This window comes from Syngnathus leptorhynchus, chromosome 3, assembly GCF_054491065.1.
Source record: "Syngnathus leptorhynchus isolate UIUO chromosome 3, UIUO_Slep, whole genome shotgun sequence".
In the NCBI taxonomy this organism is placed as follows: Eukaryota; Metazoa; Chordata; class Actinopteri; order Syngnathiformes; family Syngnathidae; genus Syngnathus; species Syngnathus leptorhynchus.
In genome coordinates, this window is record NC_141197.1 from 6,652,784 (window position 1) to 6,673,901 (window position 21,118).

The following is a 21,118-nucleotide window of genomic DNA, read 5'->3' on the forward strand; positions in this document are numbered from 1 at the left end:
GACACCACAAAATTGCTGAACTATTTTCGAGCTACAATTTTTCAAAACAGTGATATGAAAACTGAAAATTTTATTGAAAAAAAGCGCTTGTCACCTAAAGAGTTAATCTCAGTAACATGGTTTGTTCATCATCAATACCATCATCGAGAGTCTAACAATCATGAACAGTAATCATTTCGAGGGCCGCTTGTGTGTTCACAAAAAAAAAAATGATTTAATAGACTGTAAGCAAAGTCCTTGGCATTTCAAATGCTATCCCACCACTGTAAACCTAAAACTGAAGAATCATTCTTGTAAGCGTCCAAAAATTGTGGTAGAGTCCAAATGTCAGAATAACTTCTTTGAAACATCTCAGCACAGCAAAAACAAACAAACAAAAAATTCCACAAAGTTGGTGTCAACTATGCTATTTTAGATTACTCAGCTATGAACTGAGGCATTCGGTCCTACAGCAAAATAGTCGTCCACGTATAGACCACTAATGTATAGTGTCCTACGCTAAATCCATTACCAATTCACACCAACTGATTATACTGTATATTCATTTGTCTTATCCTGTTAAGTAACGTTATTCAAATTCATCAGTAGTAATCTGTTTGTAGGAGTGGTCCATGGCACTAATGATGCAAGCTGTAAATTCGGAATCATTCTCATGTCCAAATAAGAAAGTCCTGATGTTTGGATGAAATTTTACTGTACAAAATTCACATTCAGAGAATATCGATGGCTTGATGTCGCTTTCCATAATCCACAGCCCGATCCCCTTGCATATCCCGATCGTCATCATCTGAAAGAAAAGGGCAAAAGAAATTAGAAATGTTTGAAGGAGGCATAACTGCACACAAAAATACTCCGATGCTCTAATTAAATAGGATTTCATATTGGGGGGAAAAAAAAAATCAATCATTGTCAAATCAGTTATGTAGCATATGAACAATACACAATTCATGTAAATTAATCATAAACAGTGGCAACAGTTAACATTTAGTTGTGTCCGAACAAAACAGATAAAGATGAAGGAAAGACAAATCAAAACGAAATATGAAACAAAAAAATGATAATGGGTGTGAATTTCCACGTTTCAAATTTCAGTTTCAGACATGCGCGCACAGACAAGTGAACTACTTTTATCTAGTAGATGTGGCTCAGCTCAGACAGGTGTGATCGCTAAAAATGCAGCACAGGCAGTAGATGGTGAGTGAATCACATTGACCAAAGTCCGAGTTCCTTCCTCGCTCCGGTTTCCTCAGTTGTCTTATGATCATTATTGTACATTTCCTTGTACTCATTCCGCATTGCGCATCTTCTTCGAGCCCAGAAATATGATGATGGATTCAAGGACCAAACTCATGGCAATGTGAGCTACTCTAAGAACAAACTGCTTGGGAAAAAAATGCTAGGGGGAAGGGAGGGTTTGGCAGCAGAAGAGGAGTGGAGTGAGGAATGGTGAATACACATCTGGACAAGCAGTCCAGTCCTCCTGCCTGGCTCACCTTGAACGTCTTCCTCCCCACCATCACCATCCTCTTCCTCATTGTAGGCCAGCTCAGCCTGCTTGTCGGCTTCATACTCACCAACATTGCCATCGTCCCCATTGTAGTCCGCTAGCTTAGAGCCATGTTGCGGATCTACTGGGGACTCGATCTCGTCAAAGAACCGGCCTGCAGGAGGCAGAGAAGGGGGCCTCATCAGGAAGGGAGAGAAATGAAGGCAAACAAAAGGGATAGGAGTGGTTGAAATAGTGCAGAGTAAATGCTTGAAAGGTTCAGGTGGTGAAGCGGAAAGGGGTAGAGAATGGATATACGGTGGCTGATGAAAGAAGTGCTACTGAGCATTACAGTGACTTTTTTTTTTTAGTCTTACATGAGAGCTGCTTTTGCATTTCACTGAATCAAATACTGTGTTGATTTGACTTTTGTCTTGCTGCTCTGGAAAATTGAGTGCAATTCTGACAATAGACTGATACATTTCCTGAAAGTGTATTATACGAGTCTAGAACAGTGGTTCTTAATCTGGGTTCGATCGAACCCTAGGGGTTCGGCAGAGCCTCCACTGCGAAGGTCCGGACACGCCTGATTTATCGTGTAAATTCGTGATACCGCATATCTAAACTGCTTTCGCAAAGGCACACTGATTTGCATGTATGTAATTTGTTGTGAGTTCATGCATTGTGTTGGTTTTGTTCTTTGAACAAGGTGATGATCATGCACGACTCATTTTGTGCATCAGTGAAAAACATCTATATCTTGAATTAGATTTTTTTTTTTTTTGTCTTTTCGCAAAGGAGGGGTTCGGTGAATGCGCCTATAAAACTGGTGGGGTCCTGTACCTCCAACAAGGTTAAGAACCACTGGTCTAGAAGGTGTTGATTGAACTCTGGCTTTTATTGAAGTATATACTGGTATACGTGTACAAAGTACAACTGCATTTAGCTCGTCTTGCAATACATTCTGGACCCTGAAAAGTAATGCAGGGCCAGAGGACTAAATGGGGCTTTCCCCTTAGTGTTGGGGTGAAAAAAAAATACCACTATTAGAGTTGATAAATATTACCGATATGTGATAGTATAAAATGTGATCATATCTGGCATGTTGTTGTTCAGGATTTTGGAGATATAAACATGTCAGATGGCAGCAGTAACATGTTTCCAACAAGTACACCCAATCCATGAACTAAGAACAGTGGGGGAAAAAATGATGATGGGAGGTAAATACAGTACAGGGTTTGAAGCAGGATACTGACGTGTAGGGAAGGCAGAAGAAAATACTTTAATAAAACAGGAAAGAGGAGGAAACTGGTTGCGGAGCAGAAGCCAGGAACTAGGAAAGGATCTTCTGGGTGGTGCCACGTGTCCCCTTCTTCAAAACCTGTGACCCCAGTCTGAGCCGTATGGCTGAAGCATCATCGCTGAGAATCCTCACTTTGGAACTTTGAATCCATCATAATGATAGATCATGAAAACTTTCTTAGATTTATGTCCCACGACATAATATGGAACCGATTTGGAAATAACCCACAGGTCCCAAGATAAAGGGTATTAAAAGTTGCTTGAAGTCATAACTAAACGTGTCATTTAGTGACCAACGGAAAAAAGACTGAAGACTCATTCGATTACCACTAAAGGGTCCAGCTAAATACTATGTCAACATAGACTTGTACACACAAGTCGTGTACTGTACTAGTGTAGAGCACTAATACTTGGTGGAATACAAAATAGTCAGACTGCAATGGGCAGTTTTCTATTTGCACATCCGGTAGGCGTGACAGTAGCAGAGTGCAAAACCAACAATAATAGCTGTGCCACCATCCAATTATCGTGTTGCACTTGCAAGATATTCTTACCGCATCCATTCAAAAGCAAGTATTTCATAAACGTTTGTCTTAGGTCATACTTACTTTGGTGATGATGGAGTGCCCCTGCTGGAACTTGGTCTTTGTGATGTGGTTGGATGGGCTTGGGTACCTGGGCAGGGTTGGCAGGCAATGGAATCCCCTTCAACCGTTCACCTGCTGCTTTGAGATCTGGGGCTGACAGGAAAAGAAATTGTTTTTCCATCAGATTTCCCAACACGTGTATATCATGGATTTTTTTTTTTTCCCTCTCTTCAAATGATTGGAATCGTCATGAATGGAACGGAGTGCAGATTTTACCTCGAAGTTGTCTTTGCTGTTCACCCAGCTCATCTGCTTTGATATCTGACTTGTCTTCAAAAACGATTGGTTTATCTGCTAGCTTGATGACACCTGGGGCGGCAATCACAGCTGCTTGGCCTTCCCCTCTGTCCTGCTGGAGTCGGGGTTGGTCGAGTGATAAGCCAGGTACCCCTGGGCCATCAGCTGCCCCAATACCAGGTCCAGCGTCGACACCCAAAACCGCATCGGGAGCTTCGACACGCTTCAGAGTGATGGCTGGCTTCTTCAATTCTGTCAACAAATGGCAAGGCAACCCGAGAACACCTAAGAATATGGTACCACACTGTCCAAACAAGAGACACAATGATCCTGCCAGCCTCTTAGTATTCCCATCCATCCAGTCAAGTCGACTGTAAATTTATCTTTTTGTTTTGTTTTGATAAAAATGTCTTCAGAAACTCATATATTACTTACCAAATTGTACTTCATCAAGTTTTCCCACCTCACTGTCTTCAATACCAGGCATGCCAGCATCACTGCCTGGCTTACCCATGACATCTGTCAAAGAGTATGGAATAATGTCAGTTTATGAGAATATTTATAAAAAAAAAAAAAAATTAAAAAAAAAAGTGGATATTTGAGACAACCTAATCATTCCCATGATAATGAACACAACACAGTGCAGGATAGAATATTTTTGACTGGTGCTGAGCTATTCTTTTTACGGTTCATGATCACCACCTGATTGTGAGTCGATATCGATGTTGGGAATTAACCATGAAATTACTGACAACCGCGTACAATTGACTCCCAATGAAATGCACTGATTTTTATTTATTTTTTAAACCCCAAAATAATAAAAAAAATAGTATTTCTTCAAAACTCACTGATGGTCATTCAATATGAAGCGTAGCGAATAATGAGTGATATTTCATCAATCATGTGTTTTTACTTGATTCTATGTGGGTCCGCTTTTTCACATAAGTAGGTAGTGGCACACAAATGTTTGAGGACTGCTGCCTTAAAAAATATCGTGTATTCATGGAATGTCAGTGCTCTGAAAATTGTAATAATGCATTTGCAATGCCTTCATTTTGGTGAGGGTCCTTACACAGTTATAACCATGAGTATAGAAATGTACATTATAAAGATGATATTATCACTGAATTTAATGTACTCGAAACGAATATATGGTGCCAGTCCCCTTCTGTTTATTCATATACAAAGAGGCCCCTATCCACCAAAGTGCATTGATGGCACTGAAGCAGTTTTTTTTTCATTTATTTTTTTCCCCATTAAAAGGACTAATAACACTGTTGTTACATCATCATTCCTCCCACAAAACACAGCAAGTAACTAAATATCCTTGTCTTGACAGCTTGTTGACTGTGGTGCATCTGAGTTTAGTATGCGTTGTTGTTATTTTTCCAATTTCCAAGATTTTTGTTAGATTACTTACTATTTTACCAATAGTTCGCATTGACTATGTTTAATGTAACGGTTATCATCAGTACCTTTTAAATCTGGAGTGTCATGCCGGCGATTTGCCACTGTGTGGCGCTCTTCAGCCAGACCCAGAGCTCCCTCAGTATGTCTTCCGGCCACTACGCCTTTTTGACCGTCAATTGCATTCTAAAAAGTGAACAGAAAAAAACCCAATAGAAACACTAAACAGCAAAAATACAATAAAATCACATTCTACAATATATAGTAAATGCCGGCGACACTTTGTTTATTTCACTATGAAATAAATATCGACCATATGAGCAAATACGAACCCGTCTCAGCTTTACAGCTTCCTCTTCTAGAGTCTTCTTTGATTCTTCATACTCACTTTTCAACTGTGCAATCTGACGTCCACACTGTAAACTATGCAGTACACATGCAAAAGTCAATCAAAGATTATGCATGACAATAAATAACAAATAACATCTAAATCAGATTAGAGTGGGTTTTTAATGAGAAAGCTGCATCCTAAACTGAAATTCTTAATAAATGAACACTGCAGCATGATTGTTTTTCTACTCTTAAAATGTACGCAAATGGTTTGAGGAAATTCATATTGGTACATTCATTCCAGAGTTAATCTCGGATGATGTTAAATTTCTGAAAGTTCAGAAGAAAGAAAGCAGAAATCATTGCCATACCTTTCATATTCCAGCTTTCTCTCCAAGGTGGTTCTATTCTTTTTAACTTCTCTTATCTGATCTTCCTGTTTCATAAATTCTTGCTTCAAATCATTCAGTTGCTCTGTCACACACAAACAAATAACAATGCTTTTTAAATTGTTAATTCTAGAGGTGGGCATTCCATCCCAGTTGTTGAATGTCACAGATGGAGGAATGAGGAAGTTATTAAAAAAAAGTAGTTTTTTTTGTTAGTCTGTGTAACCTTCACTAACCGAGTCAAGTGCTGATTAACTTCTCAATTTGTAATGGTGACGTTCATTGGGGAACACAAAATGAACTGTGGGGTGCGATTCATTCTTGCTATTCCCCAAGTCCTGCCTACTAGAATTGGCCATCTCTGGTTAATTATTGGTACTGTACGTAAATAGTGCCTGGAATAGGCAAATCAGGTCATGCTTGATTGAGCCATTTGCTAGACTTACCTTTCAGCCTTTGGATTTCGGTCATTTGGGCTGAGAGGTCACCCTGCATCTTAACCTTGAGAACACAGATAACAAAATGTCAAGAAAGTGCCTTGTGTATGACACTGGTTTTATTAATGACTTTTTTTCATCTTAAATTTGTGGTCCTTTACACAGTACAGCGCAAATGTCCTGAGCTTATTTCTAGCGTATACACTAGCGTACCATGAGAAATGGGATGCGGCAGGTGCCAATTTTGCTTTCTTTGTCTGAAAAAATATCCTTTATTAATTACAAATATATATTCATCCATCTATGCCACGACTGTATAGTATTAGTGACTACAGGTAGTTCTTTCCAGCAGAAGGAACGTATAGCCCATGCGTGACCAAGTGCTGTGAGTTTTCGGGCAATTCTGCAAATTAATATTGTTGTTGTCAACGTTGCAAGGAATAATCCAACGAATATAATTGTGTGTGACACATCTACATTTTGTGTGCATAGGGCAGTGCTCAAATGAGTGTGCCGTTGACTTTACAGTGGAATAATTGATGTCATTCAGTTTATTTCTATTATGCAAAGCGCCAATTGTAAGGTATGGCAAGCCATTTATGCATTTATTTGAATTGTTCATTCATTAATTATGCTTGTTGTTTTTACTAGTGCGAGAAATTCAGCAAAGAATGACTGTTACTATCCAAGCAATTCTGGCTTCTAATTGTGGAAAATGTTTACATGGGCATGATGTCATAACATATCACATAATAGTATATAATAGTAGATATTTATACAATGGTATTACCGCTTTTCCTCAAGATGCAACCTCCACGCAGTAAGTACGGAACCGGGATTGAACCTTCAACCACTGCACTGCGAGGCAGGCGTGCTAACCAGTCAACCACCGTGCTGCCCACCCCAAAATTATTCAACTATAAATAGTTTTCAAACTGAACAAAATAATTTAAGGCTATAAAAGGAGGGGCAAGTTTGTACTATAATACTTGGGGTCCTTTTTTAAAATGAGATCTTCTTAGATATTTTAAGACACATGGGAACATTTTTGGAAATAATGCATAGTGTCTTTTTCCAAACAAAGCACCCCACACCACATGAAAGCAAAAAGATTAAATGTTTGAACAGAGCAAGTGCGAATAAGATTTTTTGTAGTACCGTATTTTCCGCACCATAAGGCGCTTGGGGTTAGAAAGGCGCAGACTCAATTCCGGAAGCTTTTCTGTACTTAATCCACAGATAGTCTATTATAGGGTGCATGCATGACATGGCTTATGTAAAAAAAATAATAATAATAACATCACAGGAGAAAGGCAGTCAGTTCCGTTGCCTTGTAAGCATGTCTCTTTGTCTATGCCATTTTAGAGGGTCCTAATGCTTTGCACAAACGATAGTATCAATGGCGGCGGAGGTACGTACTTTACATGTTGTGTAAAATCCTCTGATTGGTTTACCGCCCCAATCTACGTAAAACGTAATGCCCTCTGATTGGTTCATCGAGCCTACATATTACATACATGTATATTACGGAAGTCACACAAAACAACTTTACAGATTTTGGAATTTGGTCCACACACAAGGCGCACCTTAATAAAACGTGCACCTTTGTTTTTAGAGAAAATTAGAGGCTTTTAAGTGTGCCGTATGGTGCGGAAAATACGGTAAGTGTGAAATGTGGCCATATATGACAAATGAGACTTACTAAACTTAAGGCTCAGTGCTAGGTGCCCCAACCTTCAACAAACGTACTAATACAACACCAACAAGGAAGTCCATGTCTGTTTGCTCATCCACCTGTTGTCAGTGTAAGGTGTGTTGGTGGAAAGGTTTTGGATGGGTTTAGTGTCGCTATACCTCAGAAGAGTTCATTTGGAGGAGTAATTTACTCAATAAGGCTAAACGTTTGACATAGTGCCAACAGTTTGTAAATCATCCAGAGTTAAAAAATAATAATAATTTGGGCAAAAGCTGTATAAAAGTCATGCATACAAAAGGAGTTCTTTTGATGCATGCCATTGTACTCCTAAAGGAACAATGAGAACAAAATTTAAAAAAATTTTTACACTGTCCAGCCTGAATAGAGTTTAAATGTCATACACAAAACGCGGGAAATAATCCTGCAAAAACCAACAGCATTACAAGATATTGATGGGATTGATTCTTTTACTCAGCCTGTGAGGACATTGGGAAATAAACTAGACATAACAGGCCTTCTGTACAGATAGAAAATGTGATCAAGGGAAATAAAGCATGGCTAAATGAAAAACTTTGGTACAACCACTACTGCAGTAGGCACGTGTACTTTAGTGCTGGATCAAAACGAGTTGCACATGAGGGGGCTCTTGGACACTACCTTTTCGTCGGTGCACTTTTTGGCGAGCGCGTCTCGGGCCTGCAGCTTGCCCTCCATGACGCTGTAGTCTCCATCCTTCTTGTCCAGCTGCTTTCTGTGCGTGTCCACCTGCGCCATGAGCTCAGAGTTGCGCTTCTCCAATCGGCTCCTGGCCGCGTCCGTGCGCTTCACCCGCGACTGCACCTCCACCAACTCATCCAGTAAACGGCCGTGCTTGCTGGATACGGTCCAGTAGTTGAACGCTAGTATGACGATGATCGCCATGAGGAAGATGAGGATGAAAGACGGGAGGCGGCCTCCTCGTCGGTTTGCGCCGAAGCCGATCATGTCCGAATAGAAATTCTAACTGTCACTTCAGCTTTTTTGACCGTTTGCCTCAAAGAGAGTATTTCCCCGGTGTACGTGACATGCCGTGTGTATGCGGCAACCTCTCAGAAACACAAACCTCGCACGCAAATCATTAATGGCCAAGACTTCTCACATCTCTCATGCTTCTTTCTTCGTCTGCCTTCCGCATACTGGGCATCTTCCTTCAAGTCCGCCCAATGTCAGACCAAGAAGGACGTGGCCTAGCCCAGCTGGCAGGGTAACACTGCACAGTAGACGATACGTGGAAGTGGATCTCTGCACTGCTCCGTGGCAGAGGCGCGAGGACGCGTAAATGATACAGCTAACTGGAGCTATATAGCATTAGCGGACAGTTAGTTCTTTTCACCCAGATTTAATAAAAAAAAATAAAAAAATCGCCCCGTCGTTCAGTTATATTTCAGGGCTTTGGTGCAAAAATTCAATACGAGTGTTGTTGTTTTTTCCGATTGCCAATCCACGTTAGCCCCTCAAACCATTACACTGCAGTCCGGCTCTCGAGACAGCACCTTCATTAGCTTAAAAACAATGCGTAGAAAAGCGAACAAAATCGGCGACTATTCCCTGCAAAGTTTCGCGCGAAATTGATTTCGAGCCGAGTTAATACAACCGGTTAAACCCACGCAAACCTTCAGAATAAGCGCCGAGATAGATCACCGCGCTGTCTTCCAACGTCTGATTTTGGTCCAGTGTCCAGTTCGATGGAATAAACAGAACACAGCGCGCTCGCGGGAAATATTTTCAAAATAAAAGCTCAAATTGTGATTTGTGTGTTACGTGGCACGGAGTCGGCGTCGTTTCCGTTGAACCAGACATTAAAGAGATGTTGGGCTTCGGTGTGCATGATTTAATATTACACTACCATTTTTGATACATTTTTAAATTTTTAATAAAGCTGTAAAGCTTGTTTGAACCACCAAATACTCTATTTTTCCAAGAACAATAAAACTGAATTCTAAAAAAAAAAAGAATTAAAAGCCTCCTTTGTTAAGCAAATTACTGTCTCTAGACAACTGAAATCCAGATCCATTGGCATCAGAACGATGAAGCGAGAAAAACAGAAGAATACTTAACATTGTTTATGACTTGGCAGCTCATGATCCAGTAACAAAAGTTTTGAAAGCAAGTCCAGTGCAATTTAACATCTCTCTGTTGTGACCGGTTGGCGACTCCTCATTTCTCAATTTATCAGTTGTTTAAAAAGTTGCTGATCCTTTATGCTTTGTCCTATTATTATAAGTTCATTCTGTCATAAGCCTGATTCCATAATGTATCGGTTGCTATGCAGTTGCTGTTTCCCTTATATCCTTTGTCCTGTTGTTATGTCAAGCTTTATTCTGTTTTACAGTATATAAGCTCGAGTTACTCTGTGACAAATTGTCAGGGCATCGAGGTTTCTTTGCGGTAGAATATCTAGCTTTCTTGAGTGCCCAGCCCTGCTTTCTGTTGATGCTTGATCAAGACTTTTATTTTTCAACTTTTTTGTCATATCTGCTTCTGGGCCCATATCCAGCTCCACACGTGACACATTCATGGTTACAGATCTCAATAAAACAATTCACCATGATGTCAATTTGACAGTACGACTGGCAAAAGCCACGTAGGGTGCAGTAAAGTGCCAATAGTCAAAACAGGCATTAGTGGTGACATTTTATATGCAATGCTTGTCATCATTGACTTTCGGCAGGAAAACACAAAGCCATTATCTGAGCACAATAAACTACATTACCACAATTTTACAAAGTCTCAGCCCTTTATATTCTCCGAGCTGTTACTGCTTTGACATCAGATATAGGGCAACATATCAAGATAAGGATTATTCAAAGCTACATATTTGTGCCAATTTCATTTTTGACCAGGATGATATTTAAGGATAGATGGTAGGCCTATTGAGCACTCCAAATTGCCCCGAGGTGTGAGTGCGAGTGTGGATGGTTGTTTGTGTCTGTGTGCCCTGCGATTGGCTGGCAACCGGTTCAGGGTGTCCCCCGCCTACTGGCCGATGACTGCTGGGATAGGCTCCAGCACGTCCGCAACCCCCGTGGGGACAAGCGGTATCGATAGCTGGATGGATAAATAAATAAATACAAAAATAAATATATAAATACTATTAAAAAAAAAGACTCGAATCATTGATTTTTAGTACCATACTATATTTACCATAATTTCTGGACCATAAGATTTCTTTTAAAACACCTGCGATGTGGATTATTAATGAATAAAACGGGATTTTCTCCTAATTTTAGCTGGTGCGGTTTATATTCGGGTGCGCCTTATAGTCCAGAAACTACGGTATATTAACATAAAAAGATGTAAAATCCCATGTAAGTAATTTTGATATTGCAGATATTTCCATGACAGCAAAAAAAACCAAAAATATTTTGGTGACATAGCAGGAGGCAATGGAAAAAGCACCTGAAACTATTATCTAAAATATAGTAACTAACAAAATTTACAACTTTCAATGGAATAACAACAAAAATCAAAAGATACAAACTCATCTTTTATTGGAACACTGATAAGAAATATAACACTGAGGTAAGTTAAAATGTTTTTTAACCAGCGGCACCACAAAATATTCACCACCCCATCAGTAACAGTTCCACAAAATCTTCAAACATTGGCTCATTAAGCCCGTTCTCTCCGGTTCACAGTTGAATATTTTATATTTATAATATTCTTCCTGTTTTCACACAAGGACAAGAAAAATAGCAATACAGTCACACAATATTGTTTGTCTGCGAATGACAGATCCCAGCTTAGCGGCAATTCGTTTCATTTTGATGAAACTCAGTGTAAAAAAATCCCCTGAGGGAGAAACATTCTGTTTTCTGATGAGAAAAAAAGCCACTACAGACAGGCAGGCTCAGTTTGAGTTTGCTACTATTTCTGCTAATGACTGTGCACAAACTCTTGGGGCTCCAGGAGATCAAGTTTGAGCCTCTTCCTCTTTTCTTATGCCACAGTCATACAGCGCAAACGTGACCTCACGATGCCGGACCGCTGATGAATTTCTACACAGCACAGTGTAGCTGCAACATGAGCACTTTGGAACACCCTCATAGCTTAGACACGGGTTCTTGTGAAGATGCTGGTCAGAGAATAGTTTCCCTGCACTCAAGGCTTTGTTCAAATGAAGGCGAGTCCAGTGAATTGGTACAGGTGTTGGTAGTTGGAGGGAGACATTTGGGACGGCGCATGGAAGGGGAGGAACTCAAAGCACCGCAGCTTTGGAGGTGAAGATCGTCTTGATCACGTTTCCTGGGACTGCCACTGATGCACTGTGTCATCACCTGGGCACCGACATAGAAACATGAGCATGTTGCCGCGTAACAGAGAAACTTTAAATACAATGACCCACAAGCCAGAAGTAATACCGTATTTTCCGGACTACAAGGTGCACCAAAAAACCTAACAACACCTCAAAAGCCGACAGTGCGCCTTATAGTCCGGTGCGCTTTATATATGGATCAAATTCCTAAATTTAAACTGGCCCGAAGCATTGTGTCATGAAATCAATCATAAGTGGCCCGCTAAAGACTATGAATCATGAATCAAAAAGACCATGGATCATTATTTTGTGATTATAAAGTAATTTGTTGTGTCTGAAGTTGAAATAACAAACAAAAACAAAAAAATTCGGATTAAAAATCTGACATGATGCATTAATGGTGCGCTTTATAGTCCGGTGCGCCTTATATAAGGACAAAGTTTTAAAATGGGTCATTCATTGAAGGTGCGCCTTACAGTCCGGTGCGCCTTATAGTCCAGAATATACGGTACTGAGAAAATTCCAGAGTAAAGAGTGTAGAACAGGGGTGTCAAACAAAATGTTGTCGCGGGCCGCATCGTCGTCATAGTTTGCTACGGAGGGCCATTACGACTATCAACCCAAATAAATGTATGGATGCCTCGTATTGTATACAGTATAGACTACACAACAAATTGATGAATAACTAGTTTTCAAATCTAAAAAACAGGAAAAAATGTTCAGATACTTTAAAAAGATGGATTGAAAAAAAAAGCTATCAATATCTCAATTTTTTAAAAGTGAAAACAATTTGCAATTTTAGCACTGACATAAATTTGATTTGTCCTCGGGGGTCACATAAAATGATGTATCTGGCCCCCGGGCCTTGAGTTTGACACCTATGGTGTAGAATAAACCAACGAGAATATTCCCACACATAGCCTACACACAAACGCACACGGCTAGAGGGCGCGAGAGAGAACTCAAAAGTTAACTTCACCTGATCTATGACATTGGCACTGAATATGGCCTCCTCCATGTGTTTCTCATCTGACTTGATGACACACTTGATGTTGTTGACAACTTGCTGCACTTCAGGAGGTAAATTGCAGCTTGAATGCTCCAGGAACTTGGCCACCAATATTTTCGTGTCTTTATACATTTTGAGGTCTGCCAGTGACTGTGGTCGTTCATGTGCTTGCAAAGCTCGTGTTTTAAGGTGGAGGTCTATTTTTTTGCTCTCCTTTGGCTGCTTCTTGGCAGATTTTGGTTTGCCTCCAATGCCTTCTGCTGAAATGCCCGATTGCTCTGGAGATGAGACAAACGATAACAGATGTATCTTGAGAAAATAAAAAAATGTTTGTAACAGTTTTCATCTTTGGTGCAGCTCAATTTTAAATCTACACATGGTGCGGATTAGCATGAAACAAGGTCTTGGTTTATTTCCATATAGTGGTTTGACACAAACATACTGTATATTACAATGCTTACAGTTAATGCGCATTAAAATATGAAAGCGACTGTAGCAGCACCCTTGCCATCCATCCATCCATCCATCCATCCATCCATCCATCCATCCATCCATCCATCCATCCATCCATCCATCCATCCATCCATCCATCCATCCATCAATCCATCCATCCATCCATCCATCCATCCATCCATCCATCAATCCATCCATCCATCCATCCATCCATCCATCCATCCATCCATTTTACCTTGCTCTGGTGACGTATGAGTGGAATCTCCACCTAAAGCATTAATTGCAGAGGTGGAGACAGAAGACTCTCCTGAAGACAAGAAGCAACATTAAATGTGAAACTAACACGTCCACGATAATTAGCTGGAGACACACTATGTGTTTTGACAGTAACACGTGGGTGATATTGTTGAGATGCAGTTTTGAGGTGAAAAACAAATCTCTCTTACTTCCAGTAGTGGAGGAACAGGAGATGGGGTCACTGGTGGAACGGACAATACGTGCCAGCTTGCGGTACCTCCTGGCGGCGCGGAGCACTCGGGGCCTCTCTGCGGGTGAACGCCCACTTTGAGATGAGGTAGAGGGGGGCTGTGAAGTAGAAGAGGCGGACCAAACACTAAAGCACAAGCGGGGGCCTCGTAGCCTGCTGGGAGGGGATGGAGAGGGAGAGGGAGCTAAAGGACTGATGGCTAATGTTCCCCCAGAGGACGCCACTGAGGTAGGGGAGCAAGGCTGCGGAGGTGGTGAGATAGCGACAGCCAGCGGGAGCTTCCGGCTCATCATTCGTGCTTTAATGAGGGAATGCGGAGATAATTTTGGTGGCTCTTCTGGCAAATGCTTGGCTGATGCAAGCTCGTCACAAAGGTGGATGGAGGGCCTACGCTCCTCATATGCACGCGAGTTGTCTGCAGAATCCTCTTGATCTAAATTGCTGTAGTTTTCGGAGGACCAGTCCGGGGAGCGTTCAAGGGACTCTTGGGTATGTGAGGACTCACTGAATCCAGTGTCACTGGGGCGAGCGTCCGTGTTAGACAAGCCATGATGGCAGCGTGTGCGTGTACAAAGCTCAAGGCTGATGCAGCTTCCGTCGGTCGGTGCAGTGTGTTGCGTGCTGTATGGAGAGGAATCTGAGCCTTGGACTTCGAGGGAACACAAGTCCTCTGAGGAGCAAGTGTGGTCGGGATCAGCAACTTCTGACACCATCAAGGATGTGCTGTCTACAGAGGCTGGAAATGTGAAATATATCATCAGTAATAAGAGAGAGACAGACATTTTTTTTTTTTTAAATCATAGTGTTACCTTGAGTGCTAAGTCCTGCTGTTGTATTTCTGTCACATAAACTGGATTCAGTCGCCTGTTGTTCGATACTGGTGGTGACCTGTCAGGAGGAAAGTATTAGCAGAATAACTTTGTTTTTAGTTTTGGTAAGTGTTTTAGTGTGGTCATTTTCCAATGTGCCTTTTTGGACGTGTGTAAGACCAGTTGAGAAATAATAACCTGGGGTCTTGGACGTGGTCTTCAATAGCAAAAAAGAACAGTAGGGGGCACTGTAAGACCACCATCGCGTCGTGATTTTTTTCATCTCAAGGATAATGGAATAACAAGCTTCTAATGAACATCCAAGATGGTAACAGACATGCTTATTGTTCACTCAAATTGTTATTCTTTTCACATTTTAATCAGTATCTGAATTGGAAACTGCTGCTATTTGCTGGAATCTGCGATTATTTGCTTTTGGCTATTCTATTTTGGTTGTTTTTTGGGATCAATTTTGTATTTAGATTTGAGCGCAGTTAATCAACATTAAATTTCAGAGTTGATCACATGAAATTATAGAAATTGGAATGAGGCACAAAAAGAAAATAAAGCACTGTGTGGCAGTCTTTTACGCTTGTATTTTTAGCTGTATTAAAATGAATTCCGGGAAAGTGTTGCTTTCTAGGGAGAGTTCCTGAAAATGTTCCAAATTAGCAGCACAGAATGTTGAGCTTGACTGGCCTCAGAATGTGACTAAAGAGTTAAGAAAAAAACTGTAGTCAAAAAGTGTACTGAATGGTTTAGTCTGTCTACAATTCCATCCATTTTAAGATCTAGAAACAAACTGCCTTTTGTATTTTCTGTCTACTTTGTGTGGTATAGCACAAACATTTATTTATTTTTTGAAGATGCAATTAAACTGTATTACTTGAAAAATGGGCTGGGAACAAACATCGGATTGGCACTGCACTCAATCGGCAAAACCGAAAGCCTTTTGGGGAGGTAGTGACTATTCTCACCTGGCTTGCAGGAGTCTGCCCCACCACAGACTCATATGGTGGGGGCAGGTCAGTTGGGTATAGTGTCCCGGGGCTGTTGATTGGCACCCCATAAATGGCACTAAAAGGAGAATGGGGGAAGTCCAGATGCAGGCCTCTGTAAAGAACATAATGTCATATTATCTGACAGAGCAGACAGACATTTTGGTCGCTAACAGCCAATGAGAATGAGCAACGTTTTACATACTGCAATCCTCGGCACAAAACGTATTAAAATCAAAAGCACAATGACTCTTATCTCTTCACAAATTATTTGCCTCTCTTTTCTTAAGTCTGTTCCTTTTTGTATTTTGAATATGTTTTGCCTTGTCATTTAAAGAAACCATGACATGACCATAACTCAGAAACAACTACTTCTCCATGTGTTGCAATTACTGCAACAACTAAGAGTAAAATATACCAACAGCAGTCAAGTACGGACATTATATACCGTGCCCAAATAAATTCAAGTGATCTAAGTTGCACATCACGTGGATGTTTTAGATGGGGTCATTTTCTCGAAAGGTGAGAATATTCTTCTGAATCAAAAAACACATTTATGACAGAGATTGGAAGAAAAATTGAACTTCCCCTCCTTGAATGCAGCAGTCATACCATATACCGTACTGCATTTTGAGAAGCACCTTATAAGCAATAAAAATAATGGGATACTAATGAGAGGTCTTTTGCTTCTCACCTTTGTCCATCCATTGATGGAGTACATGTGTACTCAGGGGGGTAGTAAGGTGGTGGGGGAATGGGAGGAATAAACTCATCAAAGTCCAGTGTTTGGTGGAGGATCGTTCCATGGGGAGTCATACAATCAGCATTTAGCTCTCTTGTTCGGTGCGGCATAAACTGAAACGCAACAAAAGAGACACGGTGTCGTTAAAGAAGGTCCTGTTTGTTATCTCAAACCATAAAGTCCCCACAGCATCTCTCTCAGTTATTAAAGTTTATTTTGCTGTTGTTTCAGTGATGAAGCGCTGCCAAGCTGCAGTATGATTTTAACAAGATTTTTTTTTTACTACAATATTTGGACTGCGGATAGAAAATGTCAAATATGGACTTTTCCAAGTGGTCAATTTTTCCGCAAACAGTCTGAATTTATGCTTTTCCCAGGATTGCCTTACAGTTACCTAATGACGTGCCAGTACCATTTGTGTTTCTGCACAGAATATAGTTTTGTACCTACTTTTGATCTGTGCAGTCAAATTAAATAATCATTTTTGGTGTGAAAATTAACTTGCTCATGTTAATTTCCCTCATGGCGAGGGATATTAAGCAGTTGCTAATCGTTTTATTGCTCCACATAAAACGACAGGAAAGGTTTATCCTGAGAATAATGCACCTCTGTAGAACAAATGAGAAGAGAAGTTTAGGCACATTTTCATTCTATTGCAAGAGGACAGGACACTGGTCCATGCGGCAGCTGTCCTATGGCAAAAACTCAATTATCTCTTGCGGGCTTGGGGCAGACTATGGGAATCACATTGTGTAAGTCAATTCAAAGAAGATAGCCATCATTTTACCGCTGAAAGCATAACTAAAACCCAAACAAAAACAAAACAAAAAAACTCCACCTCCCATTGCAATTGTCCACACTCACCATCTGCAGCACATCAGTAGAGACAATTTGCATGCAGCACATGGCTGTCGCGAGGGCACAAACAATAGTGGAGATGACGTTAAGGGCGCATACGCTGAACAGCAGCTCCTATGAGAGGGAACAGGAGGAGGAAATGATCAGATGATTGAAAAGGAAGAAGATAAAGTAAGGATGTCAAATTAGCACAGGAAGCGTTCACTGTATCTGCAAAGCTAGAAAGAGCAGTCAATGCAACAACAATACATAAGATGTACAGTTATTACAGAGTGGTTGGACGTTAGCAATGCAAAAAGTTGGTTTAAATATTACATTTTGAATGCCAAAAGAATGAGTTAGAGAAACAATTGCAGAAAAATTGAAAGTATGAGCTTTTGTATAGTTCTTACAAGGACCTCCATGAACTTGAAACCAACCCTCGACTACAATAATAGTACAAGGTCAAATGTAATAGTATAGTCTATTATATTGGAGGACTAAACTCATGAACAATCGCCAGCATAGTCTAGCCAACTGGAAATGTGCCCAACTGCTAGGAGACTAAGGAGGACTCTCTGAAGCTTAAACTGCATAGACTTTAAACCTTTAATAACTATTATATGAATGAATGAATTTCCTGGTGGGCACCACAGAAAAAACACCTGCATTGACATTGGCTCAAAGAATAGAATTTGTCTTGAGAGGACTGATAAAATAATTGAGTAAAAAAAAAAAAAAAAAAACTGAAGTAAAAAAAAAACATTGGAACAAACACTTCACTCATCTTATACATAATATTCACATGTTTTTGGATAGTCTGACAATTCCTCCCAGAGCACTTTTCCAAACTAAGGGGGAAAGTGGAACCTATGCATGGGTGTGAGCCTGTTTTGTGTAACGCCTTCAAGGTCAGTAAACCATACAAATCTTAAAAAATTCATAGCGATCGCAATAGCGATCACCTTTCTCAGCACGTCCATAGCTCTGAGCGCTCCGATCTGACATGCATGCTATAATGTTGTCCATGCGTATGCTGTCCATAATGACACCATACAAAACAAACTGAAAAGTGTTACGGACATAATTACCACCCTCTCGTAAGACAATCGAGGGAGAGATTCTCACAAGGTCACAAATCTAACACACAAGTTATTGCAATGCTCCAGCCCAATGATAAATTACAGCCCCAGTCCTGATTTTAAAGCTGTCAGTGGTCATTGTTCTATGCACCCATTAGACCCACTAAGCTCTGCAAAGGGGAACCGGCTCTTGTGAAAGCTATCATTAGTATCAGAAACATAAACGACGTGTGGAATGGTGAAGACTCAGGGGGAGCAGATCATGAGAACTCTGGTTTGACATAACTCAACAGCTCTGACTACTTTGACTCCTAGTAAAGGTTTATTGCCCTAATTCCCATACCTCTTTGAATGAGGAATGTTCTCTATGATAAATGCACTTGATCTCTCCCCTTTTCAAAAGCATCCTTCATCCTGAGGAGTCTTTTATTTGGTTATCAATGTTTTATAATCAATCAGGGTTATAAAAAAAAAAAAAATGGCTATGATTGCTGTTATACAATAAAGTCACACTGGCAAATGTTGTATATCATTCCTGCCGGCTCAACAGTCGAAAAAAATCTTCCGAGATCATGCGCTTGCAGCCAAGCCAGACGAGTTATGTCCTACATGCTAAGAGGTTTGTCACTTGGGGAAAGAAAAATGCGGCTGCCATTCTTCACTTCCTGCCTAATTAATCTGTGACTGGAAACAGTACACACATGTTCCCATGTGGAATGCGTTGCACAACAGTTCTGTCATTAAAGAGAAAGTCAACCCCAAAATATTCTTGCGAAGAATATGTTCTCTGCAGCCTAGCTAGTCGAAAAACAATGTTCTAATTCATGTTTTGTTTGTGGAATATGAATTAAACAGACAAAATCCATCATTTTAATCCAGTTTAGAGGGGCGGCCATTTTGTGGGTGAATTTTGTTGCTTAATTCATCAGGTCATGTTTAGACTGTGGGGGGCACGTGTAACATATTATGATGAAATTTTTGCCTTGACTTCCCCTTTAACGGATTTGATATCTTTCCAAAGAAAATTCTTTTGTGAGATTGGAAACCATTCCAGTACTTAAAGGACTAATCATCTACCAAATCTTGTCATGCATTATTGTGACAACCATGTCCATGATGTGCGCACAGCAACAACCCAAAAATATCCATGTTCTGCTAGTGCTATTACACAAATAAACATTGAAGAGGTTTGCATCGAGAAAATACATCCGCATGTACACGCATGCATGCACACACACCTTGAGCCGTAAACGTATGGTATTGCAGTCCCTCAGTGGGTTAAGTTTCAGCGTTTCTCCGAGATTGTTGCAGCTTGAACTCTGTTGCTGTAACTCACAGCAAACACACACTCCATCGCTGTCAAACTTGAGCTAGGATAAAAGGAGGAGAAATTTACAATTTTGAAATATGCCCACATCAGCCATGGTGGTCTACAAATATTGTAGCAGAGAGTGGATGCTTAGACTTATGAATAGTAGAAAAAAGTACTGCAGTTTTACATCAAAAGGGAAATTGCAAAGGGATGTGTGTGTAACAAATGCGACACAGCGAATAATGAAATATGAGGAGCTACTCAGGGAGGCATTTAAGTCGAGCACACCTCTGCAATGTGTCCTAGATTGAGAAAGAGTCGGACATCAACCCAAAAATGATGGGTTAATTAATTTTGGGAAAGGGGATTTTATTTTTCCTGACTTTAACCTTTGTGTTGTAAACAATCGTGCTGTTTATCGGAAATGTGGATTTAGTGGTTTGGGTGCTGGTTAACTCACAAACTGGCATCTTAATTAGTTATAAACAATAGTCCATTACATTTTTATTTCAATATATACCATACCCTGACAACAGGTGGGACCAACATGGCTACTCAAATTAATTTTACATCTTACAAATGGGAACCATTCATCCTGTTGAAATAGCATAAGCAAAAGCAGCCCTCTTGAGAACACTGGTACTGTTAGTGTGGCTCGGAGAATATACTATAGGGGAATTCATCAAATAAAATGGTGTGTATTTTGTTGAGGATTATTTTGGCAATAGATTAGCACTGTAACCTTTCTACCTCTCTACCTGGGTCCTTTTGTCAAGAGTAATATATATTTTTTCAGGGACTCAGGCCCTATTGTCATGCCAAGCGCAAGTCTAGCACAAAGCGCAGGCTAACAGTGAGTATGGGTGGAATTGTATTTTTGCAGACAGATTTGTTTGTGTTGTTGTGGGAGGGAAAACAGCTGATTCGTTTGTAATGCAATGGAAAGCACTCCCCTCATTCCCTTTAAATTCTTTACATTTAAATTGATTTCAACTCTAATTCAGAAGGATTTACACATGTTGTCATATTTATGAATGGAAAACAATGACAACTACCACACACATCCATAGAGCACAGAATCTGTACGTGCCTTGATCAAATCCTTCAAAATCGACTTACACCATCTGCACCACAACTTAGACCTGCTTTTTGCTGGTCTAAAGT

At 40.4% G+C, this 21,118-nt stretch overlaps 2 protein-coding genes across 4 annotated transcripts in view; both read right to left on the reverse strand.

The window, feature by feature from the left end:
• Positions 1-194: 194 nt before the first annotated feature.
• Positions 195-9,667, reverse strand: golm2 (golgi membrane protein 2). 3 transcript variants are annotated; one of them, XM_085908371.1, is made up of 10 exons: positions 8,589-9,667; positions 6,245-6,299; positions 5,781-5,883; positions 5,412-5,502; positions 5,148-5,265; positions 4,108-4,191; positions 3,652-3,924; positions 3,397-3,528; positions 1,494-1,661; positions 195-787 (listed from the first exon to the last, which is right to left on the reverse strand). In XM_085908371.1, the coding sequence occupies exons 1-10, from the start codon at positions 8,913-8,915 to the stop codon at positions 711-713; spliced, it is 1,428 nt and encodes a 475-aa protein (XP_085764497.1). In that variant the 5' UTR covers positions 8,916-9,667; the 3' UTR covers positions 195-710. The 3 variants fall into 3 exon arrangements, with proteins under 3 accessions (XP_085764497.1, XP_085764498.1, XP_085764499.1); XM_085908372.1 differs by lacking the exon at positions 1,494-1,661 and having other exon boundaries at positions 8,589-9,666; XM_085908373.1 differs by lacking the exons at positions 195-787; positions 1,494-1,661 and adding an exon at positions 1,988-2,928.
• A 1,880-nt stretch (positions 9,668-11,547) lies between these two features.
• Positions 11,548-21,118, reverse strand: part of entrep2 (endosomal transmembrane epsin interactor 2) — a 53,856-nt gene continuing 44,285 nt past the window's right edge. The window contains exons 4-12 of the mRNA XM_085907942.1: positions 19,881-20,012; positions 17,588-17,695; positions 16,676-16,836; positions 15,961-16,096; positions 14,984-15,062; positions 14,134-14,910; positions 13,923-13,994; positions 13,205-13,512; positions 11,548-12,247 (exon numbers count right to left, since the gene is read on the reverse strand). Coding sequence (XP_085764068.1) covers positions 12,050-12,247; positions 13,205-13,512; positions 13,923-13,994; positions 14,134-14,910; positions 14,984-15,062; positions 15,961-16,096; positions 16,676-16,836; positions 17,588-17,695; positions 19,881-20,012 — 1,971 coding nt within the window. The 3' untranslated portion in view covers positions 11,548-12,049. The remainder of the gene's footprint in view (positions 12,248-13,204; positions 13,513-13,922; positions 13,995-14,133; positions 14,911-14,983; positions 15,063-15,960; positions 16,097-16,675; positions 16,837-17,587; positions 17,696-19,880; positions 20,013-21,118) is intronic.

Excerpts from the sequence above, each read along its gene's own strand:
- golm2 (XM_085908371.1), bottom strand. The coding sequence starts at position 8,915 with ATGATCGGCTTCGGCGCAAACCGACGAGGAGGCCGCCTCCCGTCTTTC. Across the intron at positions 4,192-5,147 it reads TGACACTCCAGATTTAAAAG|ATGTCATGGGTAAGCCAGGC; the intron begins GTACTGATGATA and ends ACTCTTTGACAG. Across the intron at positions 3,529-3,651 it reads ACAGCAAAGACAACTTCGAG|CCCCAGATCTCAAAGCAGCA; the intron begins GTAAAATCTGCA and ends TTTTCCTGTCAG.